This window comes from Oncorhynchus mykiss, chromosome 6, assembly GCF_057628025.1.
Source record: "Oncorhynchus mykiss isolate SJ-2025 chromosome 6, ASM5762802v1, whole genome shotgun sequence".
In the NCBI taxonomy this organism is placed as follows: domain Eukaryota; kingdom Metazoa; phylum Chordata; class Actinopteri; order Salmoniformes; family Salmonidae; genus Oncorhynchus; species Oncorhynchus mykiss.
Genome location: NC_143027.1, coordinates 14,385,466 through 14,412,425, shown reverse-complemented (window position 1 = coordinate 14,412,425; position 26,960 = coordinate 14,385,466). Strand labels below are relative to the sequence as shown.

The window sequence follows — 26,960 nt, the reverse complement described above, 5'->3', positions numbered from 1 at the left end:
GTATAATATATTAAAGAATTGTGAAGCTTTGTAAAAGTGGGGAAATGAACCAAGATGCGGTGTGCTCTGTGAGTCACTCACTGACTTAATCTCAGTAATATCACTAATTCATCTCAGTAATTAGGTCATTAAACCAACTGATTCAAGCCTGTTGATGACTGCAGATACCCTCCATAGGGTTTCATGGTCCTGTGATGAACAGCAGGGTAAAGGTTATCACGGTAATCCTCTCCTTTATTTGGATCAGGGTCTCATTATCCCCATGATCACTAGTTATTAAATCTCTCTCCTCCTCCGTCTGTAGCTGAACATGTAGGATGGGATAGGATGTAGTCCCAGACTACAGGCCTTTATCATTCGTCTTCAGGGTGACAGAACAGACCATGGAGAGCTCATATGATGGAACACCTCTCCACACACTGGGCGTCCATACAGGCCTCAACAGCTCTTCTCAGAAACCAACCGTAATGTGACACTTTATGTGCTGTTGTGGGAACGTTTTTGGGGATCGTCCCTCACTGACATGGTGTCGGGTTATATGGGGTGAATATTGCCGTGTATGGTCTCTTGATGGTCACAGCAGAGTGTTTGTGATTGTGTACCTGACCTACTTAATGGAAAACCACAGCGTGTCTGTCCAATAAAGACTTAGAGGGGAAAAGTGTGTGAGAGAGACAGAGAGAGAGGCCGAGCAGATGTGTGTTTTATAGAGTGATAGACATGAAACAGCAGAGGTGTGTTTAATAGAGTGATAGACATGGAAACAGCAGAGGTGTGTTTTATAGAGTGATAGACATGAAACAGCAGAGGTGTGTTTTATAGAGTGATAGACATGGAAACAGCAGAGGTGTGTTTATAGAGTGATAGACATGGAAACAGCAGAAGTGTGTTTTACAGAGTGATAGACATGAAACAGCAGAGGTGTGTTTTATAGAGTGATAGACATGAAACAGCAGAGGTGTGTTTTACAGAGTGATAGAGATGGAAACAGCAGAGGTGTGTTTTATAGAGTGATAGACATGGAAACAGCAGAGGTGTGTTTAATAGAGTGATAGACATGGAAACAGCAGAGGTGTGTTTTATAGAGTGATAGACATGGAAACAGCAGAGGTGTGTTTTACAGAGTGATAGAGATGGAAACAGCAGAGGTGTGTTTTATAGAGTGATAGACATGAAACAGCAGAGGTGTGTTTAATAGAGTGATAGACATGAAACAGCAGAGGTGTGTTTTATAGAGTGATAGACATGAAACAGCAGAGGTGTGTTTTATAGAGTGATAGACATGAAACAGCAGAGGTGTGTTTTATAGAGTGATAGACATGAAACAGCAGAGGTGTGTTATAGAGTGATAGAGATGGAAACAGCAGAGGTGTGTTTTACAGAGTGATAGACATGAAACAGCAGAGGTGTGTTTTATAGAGTGATAGACATGAAACAGCAGAGGTGTGTTTTACAGAGTGATAGACATGGAAACAGCAGAGGTGTGTTATAGAGTGATAGAGATGGAAACAGCAGAGGTGTGTTTTACAGAGTGATAGACATGGAAACAGCAGAGGTGTGTTTTATAGAGTGATAGACATGAAACAGCAGAGGTGTGTTTTACAGAGTGATAGACATGGAAACAGCAGAGGTGTGTTATAGAGTGATAGAGATGGAAACAGCAGAGGTGTGTTTTACAGAGTGATAGACATGGAAACAGCAGAGGTGTGTTTTATAGAGTGATAGACATGAAACAGCAGAGGTGTGTTTTACAGAGTGATAGACATGAAACAGCAGAGGTGTGTTTTATAGAGTGATAGACATGAAACAGCAGAGGTGTGTTTTACAGAGTGATAGACATGAAACAGCAGAGGTGTGTTTTATAGAGTGATAGACATGGAAACAGCAGAGGTGTGTTTTATAGAGTGATAGAGATGGAAACAGCAGAGGTGTGTTTTACAGAGTGATAGACATGGAAACAGCAGAGGTGTGTTTTATAGAGTGATAGACATGAAACAGCAGAGGTGTGTTTTACAGAGTGATAGACATGAAACAGCAGAGGTGTGTTTTATAGAGTGATAGACATGAAACAGCAGAGGTGTGTTTACAGAGTGATAGACATGGAAACAGCAGAGGTGTGTTTTACAGAGTGATAGAGATGGAAACAGCAGAGGTGTGTTTTATAGAGTGATAGACATGAAACAGCAGAGGTGTGTTTTATAGAGTGATAGACATGAAACAGCAGAGGTGTGTTTTACAGAGTGATAGACATGAAACAGCAGAGGTGTGTTTTACAGAGTGATAGACATGAAACAGCAGAGGTGTGTTTATAGAGTGATAGACATGAAACAGCAGAGGTGTGTTTTATAGAGTGATAGACATGGAAACAGCAGAGGTGTGTTTAATAGAGTGATAGACATGGAAAAAGCAGAGGTGTGTTTTATAGAGTGATAGACATGAAACAGCAGAGGTGTGTTTTACAGAGTGATAGACATGAAACAGCAGAGGTGTGTTTAATAGAGTGATAGACATGAAACAGCAGAGGTGTGTTTTATAGAGTGATAGACATGAAACAGCAGAGGTGTGTTTTACAGAGTGATAGACATGAAACAGCAGAGGTGTGTTTAATAGAGTGATAGACATGGAAAAAGCAGAGGTGTGTTTTATAGAGTGATAGACATGGAAACAGCAGAGGTGTGTTTATAGAGTGATAGACATGGAAACAGCAGAGGTGTGTTTATAGAGTGATAGACATGGAAAAAGCAGAGGTGTGTTTTATAGAGTGATAGACATGGAAACAGCAGAGGTGTGTTTTACAGAGTGATAGACATGGAAACAGCAGAGGTGTGTTTTACAGAGTGATAGACATGGAAACAGCAGAGGTGTGTTTTATAGAGTGATAGACATGGAAACAGCAGAGGTGTGTTTTATAGAGTGATAGACATGAAACAGCAGAGGTGTGTTTTATAGAGTGATAGACATGGAAACAGCAGAGGTGTGTTTTACAGAGTGATAGACATGGAAACAGCAGAGGTGTGTTTTACAGAGTGATAGACATGGAAACAGCAGAGGTGTGTTTTACAGAGTGATAGACATGGAAACAGCAGAGGTGTGTTTTACAGAGTGATAGACATGGAAACAGCAGAGGTGTGTTTTATAGAGTGATAGACATGAAACAGCAGAGGTGTGTTTTATAGAGTGATAGACATGGAAACAGCAGAGGTGTGTTTTACAGAGTGATAGACATGGAAACAGCAGAGGTGTGTTTTACAGAGTGATAGACATGAAACAGCAGAGGTGTGTTTTATAGAGTGATAGACATGGAAACAGCAGAGGTGTGTTTTACAGAGTGATAGACATGGAAACAGCAGAGGTGTGTTTTACAGAGTGATAGACATGGAAACAGCAGAGGTGTGTTTTACAGAGTGATAGACATGGAAACAGCAGAGGTGTGTTTTATAGAGTGATAGACATGGAAACAGCAGAGGTGTGTTTTACAGAGTGATAGACATGGAAACAGCAGAGGTGTGTTTTATAGAGTGATAGACATGGAAACAGCAGAGGTGTGTTTTACAGAGTGATAGAGATGGAAACAGCAGAGGTGTGTTTTATAGAGTGATAGACATGGAAACAGCAGAGGTGTGTTTTACAGAGTGATAGACATGGAAACAGCAGAGGTGTGTTTTACAGAGTGATAGACATGGAAACAGCAGAGGTGTGTTTTATAGAGTGATAGACATGGAAACAGCAGAGGTGTGTTTTATAGAGTGATAGACATGGAAACAGCAGAGGTGTGTTTTACAGAGTGATAGACATGGAAACAGCAGAGGTGTGTTTTCTGTGTAATTAGCAGCACAATGCAGACTGGCAGAATGTCAGTGCTCAGACAGTCGTTGGGAAAGAAGGAGCTAAATATGTGATCACCTCTCCCCACTGATTAGGCACCTCTAATGAAAGGAGTTCAATACTTTGTTAATGTCTGGCTGTGGGAGGAGAGCCTGTCAACAGAAACACTTGTTTATTTCAGTGTTTAAGTTAAAGTTTCACAGACTGGATCTGAAGTAAAAAAGTTCTGGGACACTGTAAAGTCCATGGAGAATGAGAACACCTCCTCCCAGCTGCCCACTGCACTGAAGATAGGAAACACTGTCACCACTGATAAATCCACCATAATTCAGAATTTCAATAAGCATTTTTCTACGGCTGGCCATGCTTTCCACCTGGCTACTCCTACCCCTGTCAATAGCACTGCACCCCCAACAGCAACTCGCCCAAGCCTTCCCCATTTCTCCTTCTCCCAAATCCATTCAGCTGATGTTCTGAAAGAGCTGCAAAATCTGGACCCCTACAAATCAGCCGGGCTAGACAATCTGGACCCTTTCTTTCTAAAATTATCTGCCGAAATTGTTGCCACCCCTATTACTAGCCTGTTCAACCTCTCTTTCGTGTCGTCTGAGATTCCCAAAGATTGGAAAGCAGCTGCGGTCATTCCCCTCTTCAAAGGGGGGGACACTCTTGACCCAAACTGCTACAGACCTATATCTATCCTACCATGCCTTTCTAAGGTCTTCGAAAGCCAAGTCAACAAACAGATTACCGACCATTTCGAATCTCACCATACCTTCTCTGCTATGCAATCTGGTTTCAGAGCTGGTCATGGGTGCACCTCAGCCACGCTCAAGGTCCTAAATGATATCTTAACCGCCATCGATAAGAAACATTACTGTGCAGCCGTATTCATTGATCTGGCCAAGGCTTTCGACTCTGTCAATCACCACATCCTCATCGGCAGACTCAACAGCCTTGGTTTCTCAAATGATTGCCTCGCCTGGTTCACCAACTACTTCTCTGATAGAGTTCAGTGTGTCAAATCGGAGGGTCTGTTGTCCGGACCTCTGGCAGTCTCTATGGGGGTGCCACAGGGTTCAATTCTTGGACCGACTCTCTTCTCTGTATACATCAATGAGGTCGCTCTTGCTGCTGGTGTGTCTCTGATCCACCTCTACGCAGACGACACCATTCTGTATACTTCCGGCCCTTCTTTGGACACTGTGTTAACAACCCTCCAGGCAAGCTTCAATGCCATACAACTCTCCTTCCGTGGCCTCCAATTGCTCTTAAATACAAGTGAAACTAAATGCATGCTCTTCAACCGATCGCTACCTGCACCTACCCGCCTGTCCAACATCACTACTCTGGACGGCTCTGACTTAGAATATGTGGACAACTACAAATACTTAGGTGTCTGGTTAGACTGTAAACTCTCCTTCCAGACCCATATCAAACATCTCCAATCCAAAGTTAAATCTAGAATTGGCTTCCTATTTCGCAACAAAGCATCCTTCACTCATGCTGCCAAACATACCCTTGTAAAACTGACCATCCTACCAATCCTCGACTTTGGCGATGTCATTTACAAAATAGCCTCCAATACCCTACTCAACAAATTGGATGCAGTCTATCACAGTGCAATCCGTTTTGTCACCAAAGCCCCATATACTACCCACCATTGCGACCTGTACGCTCTCGTTGGCTGGCCCTCGCTTCATACTCGTCGCCAAACCCACTGGCTCCATGTCATCTACAAGACCCTGCTAGGTAAAGTCCCCCCTTATCTCAGCTCGCTGGTCACCATAGCATCTCCCACCTGTAGCACACGCTCCAGCAGGTATATCTCTCTAGTCACCCCCAAAACCAATTCTTTCTTTGGCCGCCTCTCTTTCCAGTTCTCTGCTGCCAATGACTGGAACGAACTACAAAAATCTCTGAAACTGGAAACACTTATCTCCCTCACTAGCTTTAAGCACCAACTGTCAGAGCAGCTCACAGATTACTGCACCTGTACATAGCCCACCTATAATTTAGCCCAAACAACTACCTCTTTCCCAACTGTATTTAATTTATTTATTTATTTTGCTCCTTTGCACCCCATTATTTTTATTTCTACTTTGCATATTCTTCCATTGCAAAACTACCATTCCAGTGTTTTACTTGCTATATTGTATTTACCTTGCCACCATGGCCTTTTTTGCCTTTACCTCCCTTCTCACCTCATTTGCTCACATTGTATATAGACTTGTTTATACTGTATTATTGACTGTATGTTTGTTTTACTCCATGTGTAACTCTGTGTCGTTGTATCTGTCGAACTGCTATGCTTTATCTTGGCCAGGTCGCAATTGTAAATGAGAACTTGTTCTCAACTTGCCTACCTGGTTAAATAAAGGTAAAATAAAAAACTAAAAAGTATGAGTTGCTCTACAGTACGGTGACAGACAGTACGGCGACAGACAGTACAGTGGCATATTTTGTCTTGCCCATTCACCTTCTGAATGGTACACATACAGTGCCTTGCGAAAGTATTCGGCCCCCTTGAACTTTGCGACCTTTTGCCACATTTCAGGCTTCAAACATAAATATATAAAACTGTATTTTTTTGTGAAGAATCAACAACAAGTGGGACACAATCATGAAGTGGAACGACATTTATTGGATATTTCAAACTTTTTTAACAAATCAAAAACTGAAAAATTGGGCGTGCAAAATTATTCAGCCCCTTTACTTTCAGTGCAGCAAACTCTCTCCAGAAGTTCAGTGAGGATATCTGAATGATCCAATGTTGACCTAAATGACTAATGATGATAAATACAATCCACCTGTGTGTAATCAAGTCTCCGTATAAATGCACCTGCACTGTGATAGTCTCAGAGGTCCGTCAAAAGCGCAGAGAGCATCATGAAGAACAAGGAACACACCAGGCTGGTCCGAGATACTGTTGTGAAGAAGTTTAAAGCCGGATTTGGATACAAAAAGATTTCCCAAGCTTTAAACATCCCAAGGAGCACTGTGCAAGCGATAATATTGAAATGGAAGGAGTATCAGACCACTGCAAATCTACCAAGACCTGGCCGTCCCTCTAAACTTTCAGCTCATTCAAGGAGAAGACTGATCAGAGATGCAGCCAAGAGGCCCATGATCACTCTGGATGAACTGCAGAGATCTACAGCTGAGGTGGGAGACTCTGTCCATAGGACAACAATCAGTCGTATATTGCACAAATCTGGCCTTTATGGAAGAGTGGCAAGAAGAAAGCCATTTCTTAAAGATATCCATAAAAAGTGTTGTTTAAAGTTTGCCACAAGCCACCTGGGAGACACACCAAACATGTGGAAGAAGGTGCTCTGGTCAGGTGAAACCAAAATTGAACTTTTTGGCAACAATGCAAAACGTTATGTTTGGCGTAAAAGCAACACAGCTCATCACCCTGAACACACCATCCCCACTGTCAAACATGGTGGTGGCAGCATCATGGTTTGGGCCTGCTTTTCTTCAGCAGGGACAGGGAAGATCGTTAAAATTGATGGGAAGATGGATGGAGCCAAATACAGGACCATTCTGGAAGAAAACCTGATGGAGTCTGCAAAAGACCTGAGACTGGGACGGAGATTTGTCTTCCAACAAGACAATGATCCAAAACTTAAAGCAAAATCTACAATGGAATGGTTCAAAAATAAACATATCCAGGTGTTAGAATGGCCAAGTCAAAGTCCAGACCTGAATCCAATCGAGAATCTGTGGAAAGAACTGAAAACTGCTGTTCACAAATGCTCTCCATCCAACCTCACTGAGCTCGAGCTGTTTTGCAAGGAGGAATGGGAAAACATTTCAGTCTCTCGATGTGCAAAACTGATAGAGACATACCCCAAGCGACTTACAGCTGTAATCGCAGCAAAAGGTGACGCTACAAAGTATTAACTTAAGGGGGCTGAATAATTTTGCACGCCCAATTTTTCATTTTTTGATTTGTTAAAAAAGTTTGAAATATCCAATAAATGTCGTTCCACTTCATGATTGTGTCCCACTTGTTGTTGATTCTTCACAAAAAAATACAGTTTTATATCTTTGTTTGAAGCCTGAAATGTGGCAAAAGGTCGCAAAGTTCAAACTCAACGAAAGCCTGCTCGCATTTCACTGAGGTTGCTCCTCTGACCAATATGCTCTCTGTCTCTGTGTGGGGGTTAGGTAGGATGGTATTACATGATAAGTAATTAAGCTGAAGACAATAGTGTGTGGCTGGTGATTGATTGATGAGTGACTGTGTGTATGTTGTCATGCTGACTGTACGCCTTCCACCCTGACACCACTGAGTTTATGGCTGACGTTCAATGGTGGGGATCAGCTTACCATGAGATGTTTATTGATACTTGAGAGAGAGAGAGATGGGATGAGTCTGTAGCCTGAGCAGGGCATGAGATGGGAAGAGTGTGTAGCCTGAGCAGGGAATGAGATGGGAAGAGTGTGTAGCCTGAGCAGGGCATGAGATGGGAAGAGTGTGTACCCTGAGCAGGGAATGAGATGGGATGAGTCTGTAGCCTGAGCAGGGAATGCGATGGGATGAGTCTGTAGCCTGAGCAGGGCATGATATGGGATGAGTCTGTAGCCTGAGCAGGGCATGATATGGGATGAGTCTGTAGCCTGAGCAGGGAATGCGATGGGATGAGTCTGTAGTCTGAGCAGGGAATGCGATGGGATGAGTCTGTAGCCTGAGCAGGGAATGCAATGGGATGAGTCTGTAGCCTGAGCAGGGAATGCGATGGGATGAGTCTGTAGCCTGAGCAGGGAATGCGATGGGATGAGTCTGTAGCCTGAGCAGGGAATGCGATGGGATGAGTCTGTAGCCTGAGCAGGGCATGAGATGGGATGAGTCTGTAGCCTGAGCAGGGCATGAGATGGGATGAGTCTGTAGCCTGAGCAGGGTAGACCTGGGATGAGTCTGTAGCCTGAGCAGGGTAGACCTGGGATGAGTCTGTAGCCTGAGCATGGTAGACCTGGGATGAGTCTGTAGCCTGAGCAGGGTAGACCTGGGATGAGTCTGTAGCCTGAGCAGGGTAGACCTGGGATGAGTCTGTAGCCTGAGCAGGGTAGACCTGGGATGAGTCTGTAGCCTGAGCAGGGTAGACCTGGGATGAGTCTGTAGCCTGAGCAGGGTAGACCAGGGATGAGTCTGTAGCCTGAGCAGGGTAGACCTGGGATGAGTCTGTAGCCTGAGCAGGGTAGACCTGGGATGAGTCTGTAGCCTGAGCAGGGTAGACCAGGGATAGAGTTTAATGGCTTAAAATAAAGGTGAAAAATATGGCAGAAATAATGAGCTCCTTGTATTCAAATCAAATCAAATTTTATTTGTCACATGTGCTGAATACAACAGTGAAATGCTTACTTACAGGCTCTAGCCAACAATGTACTTTTAAGAAAAATAAGTGTTAATTCAAAAATAGGTAAGTAAAAAATGTAAATAACACATAATTAAACAGCAGCAGTAAAATAACAGTAGCGAGGCTATATACAGTACAAGGGATTCCGGAACAGAGTCAATTAGCTCTTGAAATATGCAAACTCATCTGAACATTCTATCGTTATAGTATAGAGAACTAGCTGTTTCTCTATTAGTCATACTATAGGGTTTGCTATTTAACAAATCTATATACTGTATATATTTAACTAGGACAAATTTACAATGACGGCCTACACCAGCCAAACCCGGATGACACTGGGCCAATTATGCGCAGCCCTATGAGGACTCACAATTACGGCCGGTTGTTATACAACCTGGAATCAAACCAGGACGTCTGTAGTGACGCCTCTAGCACAGAGATGCAGAGCTATGTGAGAACCTAATGATTTAGGTCTATAGTATGTCTTTAAAATAGTTTATTGATTTAGCTGTGGGTTACAGTAGCACATGTTGTTTCTGTTTGTCGTTAAGGTGAAGCATACATTGCAATGCATACTGTACATAAATTGTGTATACTGACTGACAGTCAAATGTTTTGTCAGCACACTGTGTTACACACATTAGGTTTTATATGATGGGTTATTCGGTAAATACACAAAACCCAAACTATCCAGCACTTTCCGAACTAGTCTATTCATACAATGTATCTCTTATTTAGTACTAAATAGATTGCAGAAACATTGGCCCAATAAAGTGTGGTGAACAAACTAAAAATATGTCTTTAGTCCATCTCAGATAGACTCTGAATGGGAGAAATCTACAGCCCATTTTGGTTTTGTTTATGTTCGGGTGCCCCATGAAAAATTATTTTAATCACATAAATGCATCCTGGTTGGAGTGTAGTTTCACATCCATTTGATTGGATCTTCACTTTTCTGCTTGTTCTCTGGTACACTAGGGTCCCACTGAGGGGTTAGACCGTACCACTAGGGTCCCACTGAGGGGTTAGACCGTACCACTAGGGTCCCACTGAGGGGTTGGGCCGTACCACTAGGGTCCCACTGAGGGGTTAGACCGTACCACTAGGGTCCCACTGAGGGGTTAGACCGTACCACTAGGGTCCCACTGAGGGGTTAGACCGTACCACTAGGGTCCCACTGAGGGGTTGGTCCGTACCACTAGGGTCCCACTGAGGGGTTAGACCATACCACTAGGGTCCCACTGAGGGGTTGGGCCGTACCACTAGGGTCCCACTGAGGGGTTGGGCCGTACCACTAGGGTCCCACTGAGGGGTTGGGCCGTACCACTAGGATCCCACTGAGAGGTTGGGCCGTACCACTAGGGTCCCACTGAGGGGTTGGGCCGTACCACTAGGGTCTGTTTGAATAACTGACTGTTAGCTATTGATGTCCAGGAGAAGTTTCTCATCACATAGTATTTGATATTTTCTATCAGCCCTTTCCTTCCAAGCTTGACTTTAAAGAAATGACTGTGTGAAATATGAATGGATGTGAAATAGGACTCAATAAGATCAACAACTGCTGCGCACAATCAGGCAGATGTGCTTATTGCCGTTTTTTGGTTATTTCAATGTTGACTATAGCTCTTCATTAGTTAGACGAAGAGACTAAAATTGTGTTGTTGAAAGTATTAATGGCTGCTTCTCTCAGTCCAATCCAGTGAGTCTGATGGTTTAGAAGGAACTGTGTGTTTAAACTACTACTGTAGTTTCTATTATGACAGATGCTGTGGTTCATTATGTTGTAGGTAAACAGACTTTTTAACACTTGTGCACCCAGGCAACGCAAACGGACACACACACACACACACACACATACTGTTCCGTCCTATGCAATCCTGACACACACACCCTTTTCTGATGCAAATGCGTTTCCATGGCACCTGGCTGCATGGAAACATAAAGTGTTTATCCAAATCAGCTGCCACATCCATCATACAGCTCAGTCTTCAACACCCATTACAGTCCTGCGAGGCTCAGTTGTTAGAGCATGGTGCTTGCAAAGCCAGGGTTGTGGATTTGATGAAAATGTATGTGCTCTGGATAAATGTACAAAATGACACTGTCCTGTCCAACAACAGAGCTCAGCACCTCTCCATGCTAACCAGCTCAGTGTTAGCCAAGGGCTAAGGAAGCGTACAGTGACTCATTACGACTATATGTTTTCTCCAGGCAGATTACATGGTTACGAACAACTCCAGGCCAAGCCGACTCCTAGGGAATGCAGAGGGGAGAAGTGGTGACTGGTTTACTTTAGTTAATTTGGATCCCCATTAACTGTTTCTCATGCAGCAGCTACTCTTCCTGGGGTCCAAATGGTGAGGTCAGCAGAGAGCTGAGCAGACTGCAGTGGCTGTGTGACTAGCTGATGGGGATTGTCATTAAGGGGGTTTGTCATGAGTGGTCTAATAATGTTGAAAGCTGCTATGTAAAAAAGGAGGTGGTAACACAGAGTGGAAATGACCTGCCAGTGCCACTACCACGAGGAATGACGGTCTCATGGACCCCTCAAGGCCACACGCCTTCATAATGCCTTTTATAAAGACAGTTTCTGGTATGAAGAATAGCCCCTGCTAACTATGAGTTGATATCCTTAGTTAATATCTGGTGAGAGAATGAACTTCAGGAGCTACGTGAGGTATATTGGTGCTCAGTGTGAAATATTGCAGTTCTGCCACATGGTCTCACCTGGCGTTCCACAGGGTCTCACCTGGCGTTCCACAGGGTCTCACCTGGCGTTCCACAGGGTCTCACCTAGCGTTCTACAGGGTTTGATTTTGGGTCCGCTACTGTTTTAGTTTATATATGTTACCCCTTGGCAGCGTTATCAGAAAACACAGAATTGATTTTCAATGCTACGCAGACGATACACAACTTTACTTTTCTCTGTCGCCAGAAGATTTTCGCTCCACGGATAAACGATTAGACTAATAGTGATTTAAATACTTGGATGGCTCACAGCTTCCTACAGCTAAATCAAGAGAAGACAGGTAATTATTGTTGTAGACAAAGCACAGAGAGAGAATCTGGCCACACATTTTAATTCACGGGCAATAAAGATAAAACACAAGGTAAAAAACGTAGGTGTCATTTTAGATTCTTAACTCAATTTCAAATCACACATTAGGGATGTGACCAAAATAGCTTTTTTTCCCCAAGTGAGGAACATTGCCAAGGTGCGGCCGTTTCTCTCTCCGGCTGATACAGAGAGACTCATCCATTATTTTACTACTGTAATGCTCTCCTGTCTGGTCTACTCAAGAAACGCATTGGTCAACTGCAAAACATACAGAATGCTGCAGCATGGGTACTGACCAAGACCAGACAGAGAGCACACATTACACTGGTTTAAAGGTCTCTGCACTGGCTACCTGTGAGTTTTACAATTCATTTTAAGATTCTTCCATTTGGTTTTTAAATCAATCCACGGTTGTGCACCCCAATACATGTCAGACATACTTTTAAGTTATATACGCAGTAGGTCCCTCAGGTCCTCTGGTACTGGCCTTTTAACTATCCCAAAGCCCAGGACCAAGAGGCATGGAGAAGCAGCCATTAGTTATTATGATCCCAGCCTCTGGAATAGCCTGCCAGAGAACCTGAGGGGGCTGAAACTGTGAACATATTTAAAATCTTGAAAAACTTTTTTTAGCTTTGCTTTTCCTTAAGGTGCTTTATAAGTTGTTGAGTTTTTTTTTTTTTTTTTTTTTTTTAATCTTATGTTTGTTGTGTAGTAAATATTTCAGCTTTTATTTTCATCGTTTTTTAAATATTTTCCCCGGTGAAACACAGTCCATGTCTGAAATGTGCTGTTTAAATAAAGCTTGATTTGATAAGAAGTAGTGATATGAGTGTGAATTCAAAGATGTGTATACAAAACTTGCTACTCACTCAGTGGTTGAAAGATACCTTTTTTGTGCATGGTTGTGTGTGTGTGTGTGTGTGACGCATGACCCAACGCATGACCCAATCCCAGAGAGCTGAAATGGAATCTCCTTTTCTGGCAGCGGGTTCATGCTGTGGAATATATGAGAGTATTTACTCTCATCTCTCATACAGGAGGAGTGAAACTCTCTCATCATAATTCCTTATTCATGAGGGATCAGGTCTACTCTTTTCTAAGCATTATGCAAAGCAGCAGCCTCTGACAGTAGATACATCTGCATCCCAATATTCCCTCTGTAATACATGACTTTTGACAAGAGTATGGCCCCTGGTCAGTAATGCATTCATAATGTAGGGATGCAGACCTATATTAAGGTGCATTCTGGGAAACTGTGAGGTGCTATTTCAATAGAGAAGAGGGATGTTGGCAGAATCCTTGTTTTTTTTTGCCTCCCGTCTAATAATATCTCTCGATTCGACGTCTGAATGTGATGATTTAAACTAAAGGTGAAGAGGACAGCTAGGTTTCAGAAGGGGTTTGTGAGGTAGCAGTCACACTGGTTTGTACCTGGAGTTTGTTTGTGCCTTCCTGGCCATGAAGCAGTGTGCTCTCTCACCTGCTTATGCAAATGAAAATGTATTTGCTGAAGAAGTCACTGTTGTTGACCTCTGTGGTGTCTATGTCACAGTGAATTTGCCCTAGGCCTAGAAAACTTCAGCAGAATTCTTCTGGATACCATCATGCTGTTTCAATGCGTCTCCACACTCTGTTAAAGAGGAGTTTGCATAGAGCTTGGTATAACATGGCGAAAACTACTTTGTCATTCTGTATGCAAAACCATTTAATTGATTGTCTTATGCTATTCAAATGTTGTTGCAGGCCCCTTTTTGTGTTTTTATTTGCATATGGAAAAACAAAAACGTGGTCCACGTTGATCCACAAATAAACTACGATTCAGTTGGATTTTCCTTTTGAAAGCATTAGTTGAATTTCTTTGTGTAGGGCAAGCTTGCTCACTCTATCACACCCTGTCATTGTCACTGAGCCCTACATTTCTCAAGAGCCAGCCAAGACATTCTCTACAGTTGACAGTTTCACTTTGTTAATGAATTCCCAAATACCTACAAGAATATTCTAAGTTATTTTATTTTAATTCAGTTTTTTTATTTCAGAAGTCATCCCATGGAGGCAAGTTTCTCTAAGATATCTCTGTCCTATATCAGATATCCACAATCACTTCTACAGTATTTACATGAGATCAGTTGTGTCTGTTAGTTTGACCTGAATGACTGTGATATCAATGACTGTAAAACCCATTGCTATTTTTTTGTCTATTCACAATGTGTATCTGCCATCTTGAGCATTTGTCCTGGGCAGCATACTGTATTTGTGTATTATCTTGTGTAAAGAGCTCTGTTCATCCATGCACTCTGAACTGACCCTGCCATTCCACACAGGTTCGTGTGTGTATCTGCCTTACATGCCCCTAGGTCATCCATCTATTCACTCCAATTCACCGCTGTCTCTTATAATATATACTATATATACAAAAGTATGTGGACACCCCTTCAAATTAGTGGATTATAAAATTAAGCACACAGCCATGCAATCTCCCTAGACAAACATTGGCAGAAGAATGGCCTCACTGAAGAGCTCAGTGACTTTCAGTGACCTTTTTGTTGGCACTGTCATAGGATGTCACATTCCCAACAAGTCAGTTCGTCAAATGTCCGCCCTGCTAGATCTGCCCCGGTCAACTGTAAGTGCTCTTATTGTGAAGTGGAAATGTCTAGGAGCAACAACGGCTCAGCCGCGAAGTGGTAGGCCACACAAACTCACAGAATGGGACCGCCTAGTGCTGCAGCACGTAGTGTGTAAAAATCGTCTGTCCTCAGTTGTAACACTCACTACCGTTCCAAACTGCCTCTGGAAGCAACGTCAGCACAAGAACTGTTCGTTGGAAGCTTCATGAAATGGGTTTCCATGGCCGAACAGCCGCACACAAGCCTAAGATTACCATGCTCAATGCCAAGCGTCGGCTGGAGGGGTTTGTCCGACATCACTAATGCTCTTGTTGCTGGATGGAATCAAGTCCCTATAGCAATGTTCCAACATCTAGTGGAAAGCCTTGCCAGAAGAGTGGAGGCTATTACAGCAGCAAAGGGGGAACCAACTCCATATCCATATTAATGAGTGGAGGCTGTTATAGCAGCAAAGGGGGAACCAACTCCATATTAATGAGTGGAGGCTGTTATAGCAGCAAAGGGGGAACCAACTCCTTATTAAGGAGTGGAGGCTGTTACAGCAGCAAAGGGGGAACCAACTCCATATTAATGAGTGGAGGCTGTTACAGCAGCAAAGGGGGAACCAACTCCTTATTAAGGAGTGGAGGCTGTTACAGACGCAAAGGGGAACCAACTCCATATTAATGAGTGGAGGCTGTTACAGCAGCAAAGGGGGAACCAACTCCATATTAATGAGTGGAGGCTGTTATAGCGGCAAAGGGGGAACCAACTCCATATTAATGAGTGGAGGCTGTTATAGCAGCAAAGGGGGAACCAACTCCATATTAATGAGTGGAGGCTGTTACAGCAGCAAAGGGGGAACCAACTCCATATTAATGAGTGGAGGCTGTTATAGCAGCAAAGGGGGAACCAACTCCATATTAATGAGTGGAGGCTGTTATAGCAGCAAAGGGGGAACCAACTCCATATTAATGAGTGGAGGCTGTTACAGCAGCAAAGGGGTGAACCAACTCCATATTAATGAGTGGAGGCTGTTACAGCAGCAAAGGGGGAACCAACTCCTTATTAAGGAGTGGAGGCTGTTACAGACGCAAACGGGAACCAACTCCATATTAATGAGTGGAGGCTGTTACAGCAGCAAAGGGGGAACCAACTCCTTATTAAGGAGTGGAGGCTGTTATAGCAGCAAAGGGGGAACCAACTCCATATTAATGAGTGGAGGCTGTTATAGCAGCAAAGGGGGAACCAACTCCATATTAATGAGTGGAGGCTGTTATAGCAGCAAAGGGGGAACCAACTCCATATTAATGAGTGGAGGCTGTTATAGCAGCAAAGGGGGGGACCAACTCCATATTAATTTTGGAATGAGATGTTAGACGAGCAGGTGTCTACATGCTTTTGATCATGTAGATATTTAGTGGTAGAGCTACTTTATGTGGATTGGATAGATTGGTCTGTCTGCTTAAGTTATCAGGTGTGTCTCTCTTTGCAGGGCAACAACTTGTATTTTCATTGGTGAGCTAACTACTTGTGTTGTAGTGGATGATTGTCTGGTTAACTTCTAGTTGTTGTGTTTCCTTGCAGGGCATCAACATCGCGGGGTCAAGTAATGCTGAGACTGCTCCTCCTGCCAACCCAGGGATGTACCAACTGGACATCACTCTAAAGAGGGGACACAACCTCGCCATCAGGGACAGAGGAGGTATCTCTCTATGGGATCCATCTCTCTCTTTCTCTATCTCTCTGTGGGATCCATCTATCTCTATCTCTATCTCTCTGTGGGATCCATCTCTCTCTTTCTCTATCTCTCTGTGGGATCCATCTCTCGTTCTCTCTTTCTCCATCTCTCTGTGGGATCCATCTCCATCTCTCTTTCTCTTTCTCTTTCTCTCTTTGGGATCCATCTCTCTCTCTCTCTATCCCTCTTTCTCTCTCTCTCGCTGCTCCCGAGTGGTGCAGCGGTCTAAGGCACTGCATCTCAGTGCTAGAGGTGTCACTGCAGACCCTGGTTTGTTTCCAGGCTGTATCACAACTGGCCGTAATTGGGAGCCGGGGTAGGCCGTCATTGTAAATAAGAGTTTGTTTTTAACTGGTTTGCCTGGTTTCATAACAAATGAAAAAAATAAACTCTGTGGGATCCATCTCTCTCTGTTTACCTCTTTCTCTATCTCTTTAGGATCCATCTCTCTCTGTTTACCTCTTTCTCTATCTCTTTAGGATCCATCTCTCTCAATTCAATTTCAATTTAAGTGGCTTTATTGGCATGGGAAAACCTCTCTCTATCTCTGTGGGTTATATCACTCTCTCTCTCTCTCTCTCTCTATCTCTGTGGGTTATATCACTCTCTCTATCTCTGTGGGTTCTACCTCTCTCTTTTTCTCTCTGTTTGGATTTCTCTGTGGATATCCTCTCTCTTTCTTTATGGATTTTCGATCTCTCTCTCTTTCTCTCTTTGGATTCCATCTGTCTTTTTCTGTGAATTCTCTCTCTCTCTCTCTCTCTCTCTCTCTCTCTCTCTCTCTCACACACACCCTGTTTCTTTGTCTCTCTGTCTTGTAGACTACTCATTAGGACTGCTAAAATAGGCCTTTCCACATCCAGCAGCAGAGGGCTATAATTGCAGCCTGCGTCTGGTTTGCTGACTGTTAAAGTAACTGTACTCATAATCTTATACTCATAATTGTGGCTGAAGCAAATAAATAAAAAATAAACTGTAAACAGACCGTTTAAAAAATGCTTGCTTTTGCACCATAGAAGATGAAGGCCAATCAGCGTTCTACTCGCATGAATATTTTTAATGACCGGTAGGACCACACCATTTTGTTTTTGGGGTATGCCCACTCCATTCCAAAACAGAAAAGCAGCTTTTTAACATACTTCATTACATTTTTTTGGAAGAAAAACTATTCCACTCATATTGCAATTAATTATAGGTCATATTTCATGTAAATCTGGAAATACTGGACAGTTACTTTAATGCAATGATCATAATGGGTGTGAGCCGAATGCAACCAAATGCACAGAGATGTCTGTCTGTGTATCAAAGAAATACAGCACTTAGTTGTTGTATTTATTACAGATTCTACAAGTCAATTTAAGATTTTTATAGGATCCCATTGAAAAGGAGGTTCTCCCTTTTCTCTTAAGCTATAAAGGGATAGTAAAATGAAATAGCTCTTTACTATTTATGATCGGGCTCTTACTGAATCGAAAGAGGGAAAACCGAAGTGATCTCTTACCAAGTCTCAGAAGCAGAACTGCTGTCCTCACAGGTGTTGAAACAGTAATACTCAGAGAGCAAAAGCTCCATGCCCCTCCCTAGGAGTCTGGCAGGCTATAGCTCAACCACTCTATGGGACATCACATGAATCTATCTCAGTCCAGGCACGGATCATCAGTGTGTGTGTGGGAGAGCGTTGGTCTACAGCCAGGGCACCAGCAATAGAGCAGTCTGTCTCAGAAACCAATGGGACCCCCTGACAAGTGGAGCAGATATACAGGAGGCCATAATTCTCCTTATCTCCTCACATAGAGCTCAGGCTATTAGACCTGACATATAGGGGAGAATGAGATCCTATTAGACCTGTCATAGAGGGGAGAATGAGATCCTATTAGACCTGTCATAGAGGGGAGATTGAGATCCTATTAGACCTGTCATAGAGGGGAGAATGAGATCCTATTAGACCTGTCATAGAGTGGAGAATGAGATCCTATTAGACCTGTCATAGAGGGGAGAATGAGATCCTATTAGACCTGTCATAGAGGGGAGAATGAGATCCTATTAGACCTGTTATAGAGGGGATAATGAGATCCTATTAGACCTGTCATAGAGGGGTGAACGAGATCCTATTAGACCTGTCATAGAGGGGAGAATGAGATCATATTAGACCTGTCATAGAGGGGAGAATGAGATCCTATTAGACCTGTCATAGAGGGGAGAATGATATCCTATCTTGACCTGAGACCTGTAATATATATCTTTGTCACATAACTGCTATAATGCATCATTCTCCTGGACCTAAGGCACTCACCCCTGTCCAAATTAGCTTCCAATGACAACCTCTGGTGAGGTACTACATGGCTGTGACCAGGTGATGCCCCACTGTCTGCTCTCTCCCAGGTGGTTGGGTGTTACTGGGCGATGGTGATGGCGGGGTACAGCCACAGAGCTGACGTCCCCAATATAGCACACTACTTTAGACCAGAGCCCATAAGGCACCCTATTCCCTATATAGTGCACTACTTTAGGCCAGAGCCCATAGGGCACCCTATTCCCTACATAGTGCACTACTTTTGACTAGAGCACTATGTAGGGAATAGGGTACCATTTGAAACACAGCCAAGACTATAGTATCATGACCACTGGACCTGGTAGGACAGAGACCAGATCACCAGCTCTAAGTCTGGCTGATGGAATGTACTATATACATGCTGAGGAAATTAGAACAAGTGGGTTGGGTGTTTTGTTTTTGTTTACTGTAGAGCAATAGTAATAGGATGCATAGACATGACACAGGTAATGTGAGTGTAGCTTCACAATTCATGCTTTTAAAAAGTTTACAATTGAACCACAGAAGTTGTTTGAGTATTTCCACTGTGAAAGCTTGTTTTCTGAATGGAGAGTCAGGGTGGGTGTGGCTTTGGTTCAGGTGTCATGTGCTTGGAGAGGCTGTTATTGCTGTATGCCCTTTATTATGAAATTTAAAGGGCCGTGTGTGTGTGTGTGTGTGTAGTTTAGCATTTTCCCAAGCGTTCCTCGTCTGCCTCTACAAACCCTGTGCCTTCTGAGATTGACGATAAGACCAGTCAACGTGTTAAATCAAAGTTTATTTGTCACGTGCGCCGAATACAACAGGTATAAGGTGTAAGGTAGACCTTCCAGTGAAATGCTTACTTACAGGCTCTAACCAATAGTGCAAAAAAGGTGTTAGGTGAACAATAGGTAAATAAAGAAATAAAACAACAGTAAAAAGACAGGCTATATGCAGTAGCGAGGCTATATACAGTAGCGAGGCTATATACAGTAGCGAGGCTATATACAGTAGCGAGGCTACTTACAGACAACGGTTAGTCGGGCTGATTGAGGTAGTATGTACATGTAGATATGGTTAAAGTGACTATACATATATGATGAACAGAGAGTAGCAGTAGCGTAAAAGATGGGTTGGCGGGTGGTGGGTGGCGGGACACAATGCAGATAGCCCGGTTAGCCAATGTGCGGGAGCACTGGTTGGTCGGCCCAATTGAGGTAATATGCACATGAATGTGTAGTTAAAGTGACTATGCATATATAATAAACAGAGAGTAAAAAGAGGGGTTGGGGGGGGGGGGGGGGGTTTGGGGGAGGCACACAATACAAATAGTCCAGGTAGCCATTTGATTACCTGTTCAGGAGTCTTATGGCTGGGGGTAAAAACTGTTGAGAAGCCTTTTTGTCCTAGACTTGGCACTCCGGTAACGCTAGCCATGCGGTAGGAGAGAGAACAGTCTATGACTGGGGTGGCTGGGGTCTTTGACAATTTTTAGGTCTTTTGACACCGCCTGGTATAGAGGTCCTGGATGGCAGTCAGCTTAGCCCCAGTGATGTACTGGGCCGTACGCACTACCCTCTGTAGTGCCTTGCGGTCAGAGGCCGAATAATTGCCATACCAGGCAGTGATGCAACCAGTAAGGATGCTCTCGATGTTGTAGCTGTAGAACCTTTTGAGGATCTCAGGACCCAGGCCAAATCTTTTTAGTTTCCTGAGGGGGAATAGGTTTTGTCGTGCCCTCTTCACGACTGTCTTGGTGTGTTTGGACCATTCTAGTTTGTTGTTGATGTGGACACGAGGAACTTGAAGCTCTCAACCTGCTCCACTACAGCCCCGTTGATGAGAATGTGGCTGCAGCACAGCATAGCACACAGCCACCAATCCTATTACCTCAATATGGGGCTCAATATGTTTGCATGTAATAACTAATAATTATGTAAACGTGATATTCCGTTGCTAATGGAAGACACTGAAGTCTAGAATATATCGTGAGAGAGTTGTTGAACTTTGTCTGCTCCCTTTTGTGGTATTGTATACGGCCATGTTGACTCAAATAAACATCTGGCTTTATTGAATCTTCCTCTGCTGTTTGTTCTACCTTGTCATTACCCTCAACTGAGGCATTACTATTTTCAGATATCCTGCTATGTCATTATTTACTCTATTCCATACATCTTCAAATGCCATTTTATTTCTTTATTTTTCATCATCTTGCGATACTATCTCTTTTATAGATGATTTGTTTTCTGTATTCATCCAGTCTCACCATGTCATGCTTCTTACCCAGGCAAAATATGCCAGAGCTACCACACACTAAATGATACTTCTCTTCAATTGTGTGGATTTTGTTTTGTTTGTCGCTACTTTATCACTACTCTGGACGGTTCTGACTTAGAATATGTGGACAACTACAAATACCTAGGTGTCTGATTAGACTGTAAACTCTCCTTCCAGACTCATATTAAGCATCTCCAATCCAAAATTAAATCTAGAATCGGCTTCCTATTTCGCAACAAAGCATCTTTCACTCATGCTGCCAAACATACCCTCGTAAAACTGACTATCCTACTGATCCTTGACTTCTGCGATGTCATTTACAAAATAGCCTCCAACACTTTACATAGCAAATTGGATCACAGTGCCATCCGTTTCGGCACCAAAGCCCCATATACTACCCACCACTGAGACCTGTATGCTCTCGTTGGTTGGCTCTAGCTTCATATTCGTCGCCAAACCCACTGGCGCCAGGTCATCTATAAGTCCTTGCTAGGTAAAGCCCCGCCTTATCTCAGCTCAATGGTCACCATAACAGCACCCATCTGTAGCATGCGCTCCAGCAGGTATATTTCACTGGTCACCCCCAAAGCCAATTCCCCCATTGGCCGCCTTTCCTTACAGTTCTCAACTGTCAAAGACTTGAACAAATTGCTAAAATCACTTAAGCTGGAGACTCATATCTCCCTCACTAACTTTAAGCATCAGCTATCAGTGCAGCTTACAGATCATTTCACCTGTACATAGCCCCTCTGTAAATAGCCCATCCAACTACCTCATCCCCATATTGTTATTTATTTTATTTATATATTTAAAAAACAAATGTTGCTCCTTTGCACACCATTTTCATTACTTGCACGTTAATCTTCTGCAAATCTATCACTCCAGTGTTTATTTGTGAAATTGTCATTATTTCACCACTACGGTCTATTTATTGCCTTACCTCCCTAATCTTACTTCATTTGCACACACTGTATAAAGATTTTTCTATTGTGTTATTGACTGTGCGATTTTTTTATCCCATGTGTAACTGTAACTCTGTGTTGTTGTTTGTGTCACACTGCTTTGCAGTTGTAAATTAGAACTTGTTCTCAACTGGCCTACCTGGTTAAATAAAGGTGAAATAAATACAAATCGATGACAAACTTTTAACCACACGTCTCTACCATTCGCGCTCTCTCTATCCCTCTGTCTCTCCATCTCCCACTCTCTCCATCCCTAAGGCTGATAATTAAGGAGGTGATTTGTGAGTTGGAGAACAGGGGGAACATTTGTGGTCAGTATCTCTCCTGAGTGTGTGTCTGATAGAGTACTCTTCAGAACATCTATATGGGCGGCAGGTAGCCTCGGTTAGAGCAATGGGCCAGTAACCGAAAGGTGAAAAATCTGCCATTGTTCCCTTGAGCACGGCACTTAACCCTAATTGACCTCACTCTCTGTGGGCGTCTCACATGGAGTTGGATAAGCAAGAAACTCATTTCCATTACACACAATTGTCTAACAGGACCAATATAAGCCCCCCAAATTATTATTATTATTATTATTATTATTATAGATAATCCTACATTTAGTAGTCTCACTGGGTAGGAGTTGGCAAAGTTCACATTTGTAGTAAAAGACAAGAGGTTTGGTGTGAATCGGTTGAGCACAGAGATATGTCATTTTAATTTGTTGAGCATATTAGGATGAGACTAGTTTCTGTATAATGTTGTGTAAAATGACATTACCACTCTTCACACTGACTACAGGCCAGAGCTCTGTTCCATCACAGCTTTGGGTGTCAAGAGCAGGTGGCAAAAAAATCTCCTCAATTACCCTATAATTGAAATCAAGTCAAAGTTTATTGTTCGCGTACACAGATTTGCTGAGGTTATTTTTTAAATGTATCTTCTTCTTAATGCATTTGAGCCAATTAATTGTGTTGTGACAAGGTAGGAGTGGTATACAGAAGATAACCCTATTTGGTAAAAGAACAAGTCCATATTATTATTAAGAACAGAGAAACGACAGCCCATCATTACTTTAAGACATGAAGGTCAGTCAACCCGGAACAGTTTAAGAACTTTGAACGTTTCTTCAAGTGCAGTCGCCGCAAAAACCATCAAGCGCTGTGAAGAAACTGTCTCTCACAAGGACCGCCACAGGAAAGGAAGACCCAGAGTTACCTCTGCTGCAGAGGATATTAGTGCTCTTTAATTATTATTATTATTTTTTAAATATTTTTTATATCAGTTTATTTTAGAAACTAATTTCTTAACACTTCATTTTCTTAAACCTGCATCGTTGGTTAAGGGCTTGTAAGTAATCACTTCACTGTAAGGTGTATTGTTGTATTCAGCGCATGTGACAAGTTCATTAGAGTTAACTGCACCTGTTAAAAAGAGACTGCGTGAATCAGGCCTTCATGATCTAATTGCTGCAAAGAAACCACTACTAAAGGACACCAATAACAAGAAGAGACTTGCTTGGGCCAAGAAATATTAGCAATGGACATTAGACCGGTGGAAATCTGTCCTTTGGTCTGATGAGTCCAATTTGAGATTTTTGGTTCCAACTGCTGTGTCTTTGTGAGACGTAGAGTAGGTGAACAGGTGATCTCAACATGTGTGGTTCCCACGTTGAAGCATGGAGGAGGAGGTGTGATGGTATGGGGGTGCTTTGCTGGTGACACTGCCTGTGATTTATTTAGAATTCAAGGCACACTTAACCAGCATTCTGCGGCGATATGCCATTCCGTCTGGTTTGAGCTTAGTTGAACTATAATTTGTTTTCCAACAGGACAATGACCCAAAACACACCTCCAGGCTGTGTAAGGGCTATTTGATCAAGGAGAGTTATGTAGTGCTGCATCAGATGACCTGGCCTCCATAATCCCCCGACCTCAACCCAGTTGTGGAAACAGTTGTGGAAACATTTGAAGGATGATCAATGGAAACAGGATGCATCAATTTCGACTCCCATAGCAAAGGGTCTGAATAGTAATGTAAATAAGGTATTTTTTTATTTTATATATCATAAATTTGCAAACATTTCTAAAATCTATTTTCAGTTTGTCATTATTGTGTGTTGATGAGCAAAAAGGCTGTAACATAATATTTATTTGACACCTTTTTCTCCCCAATTTCGTGGTATCCAATTGTTAGTAGCTACTATCTTGTCTCATCGCTACAACTCCCGTACGGGCTCGGGAGAGACGAAGGTTGAAGGTCATGCGTCCTCCGATACACAACCCAACCAAGCCGCACTGCTTCTTAACACAGCGCACATCCAACCCGGAAGCCAGCCGCACCAATGTGTCGGAGGAAACACCGTGCACCTGGCAACCTTGGTTAGCGTGCACTTGTCTAATCGCTGGTGCACGATTAGACAAGGATATCCCTACCGGCCAAACCCTCCCTAACCCGGACGACGCTAGGCCAATTGTGCTTCGCTCCACAGACCTCCCGGGCGCGGCCGGTTACGACACAGCCTGGACGCGAACCCAGAGTCTCTGGTGGCACAGCTGGAACCAACAGGACCCTGAAGTACAGCGCCCTTAACGCTGCAGTACAGCGCCCTTAACCACTGTGCCACCCGCGAGGCCCCACGTAACAACATTTTGAAAAAAATCGATGGATCTGAATACTTTCCGAATGCATTGTACATAAAACGTGTGTAAAATGTCTATGTACAGTACATAGGGCAGCAGTCTCTAAGGTGAAGGGTAGAGTACCGGGTGGTAGCAGTGACTAAGGTTCAGGGCAGGGTACGGGGCAGAGGCCAGCTAGTGATTTTACAGTCTGATGGCCTGGATATAGAAGCTGTTTTTCAGTCTCTCGGCTTTGATCCACCTGTACTGTCTCTGCCTTCTAGATGGTAGCTGGGTGTACAGGCCATGCTTGGGCGACTGAGGTCCTTGATGATCTTGTTGGCCTTCCTGTGACACCTAGTGCTGTAGATGTCCTGGAGGACAGGTATTGTGCCCCCGGTAATGCGTTAGGCTGACCACAGTAACAGCAGCGAATGTGATGAGTCAAAAAAGTTTGTGCAAAAAGGGTCAATGCAGATAGTCCGGTTAGCTATTGGTTAACTATTTAACTAACTATTTAGCAGTCTGTTCAGGGTCCTGTTGGTTGCATCTGTATCGCTTGCCGTGCAGTAGCAGAGCGAATAGTCTATGACTTGGGTGGCTTGAGTCTGACAATTGTTTGGTCCTTCTTCTGACACAGGTCCTGGTATAGAGGTCCTGGATGGCAAGGAGCTTGGCCACGGTGATGTACTGGGCCGTACACACTACCCTCTGTATCGCCTTGCCAAGCAGTTGCCATGCCAAGAGAAGATGCAGCCAACCAAGATGCTCTCAATGGTGCAGCTGTTGAACTTTTTGAGGATCTGAGGGCCCATGCCAAATCTTTTCAGCCTCCTGAGGCGGAAGAGGCATTGTTGTGCCCTTTTCACGACTGTGTTGGTGTGTGTGGAGCATGATAATTATTTAATGATGTGGACACTAAGGAACTTGAAGCTTCCAACCTGCTCCACTAGAGCCCCGTCAATGTGAATGGGGGTGTGCTCAGCCCTCTGTTTCATGTAGTCCACGATCAACATTGTCTTGCTGATATAGAGGGAGAGGTTGTTATCCTGGCAGGTGATATGGTCCTTAGCTAGCCTCTCAAAGCACTTCATGATGAAAGCTCCTTTGTTTTGTTGACATTGAGGGAGAGCTTATTTTCCTGGAACCACTCAACCACTCAAATGAGAACTTGTTCTCAACTAGCCTACCTGGTGAAATAAAAAAAACTAAAATAAACAGGGCTCTCACCTTCCCCCTGTAGGCTGTATCGTCATTGTTGGTCATCAGGTCAACCACTGTTGTTTCATCAGCAAGCTTAATTATTTAGTTGGAGCGTGCGTGGCCATGCAGTCATGGGGGAACAGGGAGTACAGGAGGGGGCTGAGCACCCCTGTGCTGAGGATCAGAGTGGCAGAGGTGTTGTCCACCTTCACCACTTGAGTTCGGCCCGTCAGGAAGTCCAGGACCCAGTTGCACATGGAAGGGTTCAGACCCAGGACCCTGAGCTTAGTGATGAGCTTGGAGGGCACTATAGTTTCTAAGGCTGAGCTGGTCCTTAACTAGCCTCTCAAAGCACTTCATGATGACAGAAGTGAGTGCTACAGGGCGATAGTCATTTAATTCAGTTAGCTTTGGGTACAGGAGTGGGGACAATGGGCTGGGATATGGAGAGATTGACTATGTACGTAAACACTCCAGCCAGATGGTCTGCACATGCCGAGATGCGGCTTGGGATGCCACCTTGGCCGGCAGTCTTGTGAGGGTTAATATGCTTAAATTACTTAAGTAGCCCATGGAGAACGAGAGTACACAGTCCTCAGTGATGTTTTCTTTCTAAGCCGGTGAAGAAGGTGCCATCTATCAACGGTTGTTGGTTTGTATAAGTTCTAATTGTCACAGTGGGAACAACATCCTCTATGTACTTCTTGATGAACCCAGTCACAGTGGGAACAACATCCTCTATACACTTCCTGATGAACCCAGTCACAGTGGGAGCAACATCCTCTATGCACTTCCTGATGAACCCAGTCACAGTGGGAACAACATCCTCTATGCACTTCCTGATGAGGAAGCATTTCACTACACCCACGATAACATCTACTAAATATGTGTATGTGACAAATACAATTTGATTTGATTTGAACCCAGTCACCAAGTCAGTGTATATATTGATAATATTCTTAGAGGCGACCCGGAACATTTCCCAGTCCCCGTAATCAAAACAATCTTGAAGCATAGATTCCA

At 43.5% G+C, this 26,960-nt stretch overlaps 1 protein-coding gene across 8 annotated transcripts in view; it reads left to right on the top strand.

The window, feature by feature from the left end:
• The window catches only part of LOC110525302 (multiple C2 and transmembrane domain-containing protein 1), a 246,940-nt gene that overhangs the window by 93,665 nt on the left and 126,315 nt on the right, over positions 1-26,960 (top strand). For all 8 annotated transcript variants that reach the window (XM_090237030.1, XM_036979436.2, XM_036979435.2 and 5 more), the window contains one exon: positions 16,446-16,563. In XM_090237030.1, the coding sequence (XP_090093156.1) occupies positions 16,446-16,563 (118 nt within the window). The remainder of the gene's footprint in view (positions 1-16,445; positions 16,564-26,960) is intronic.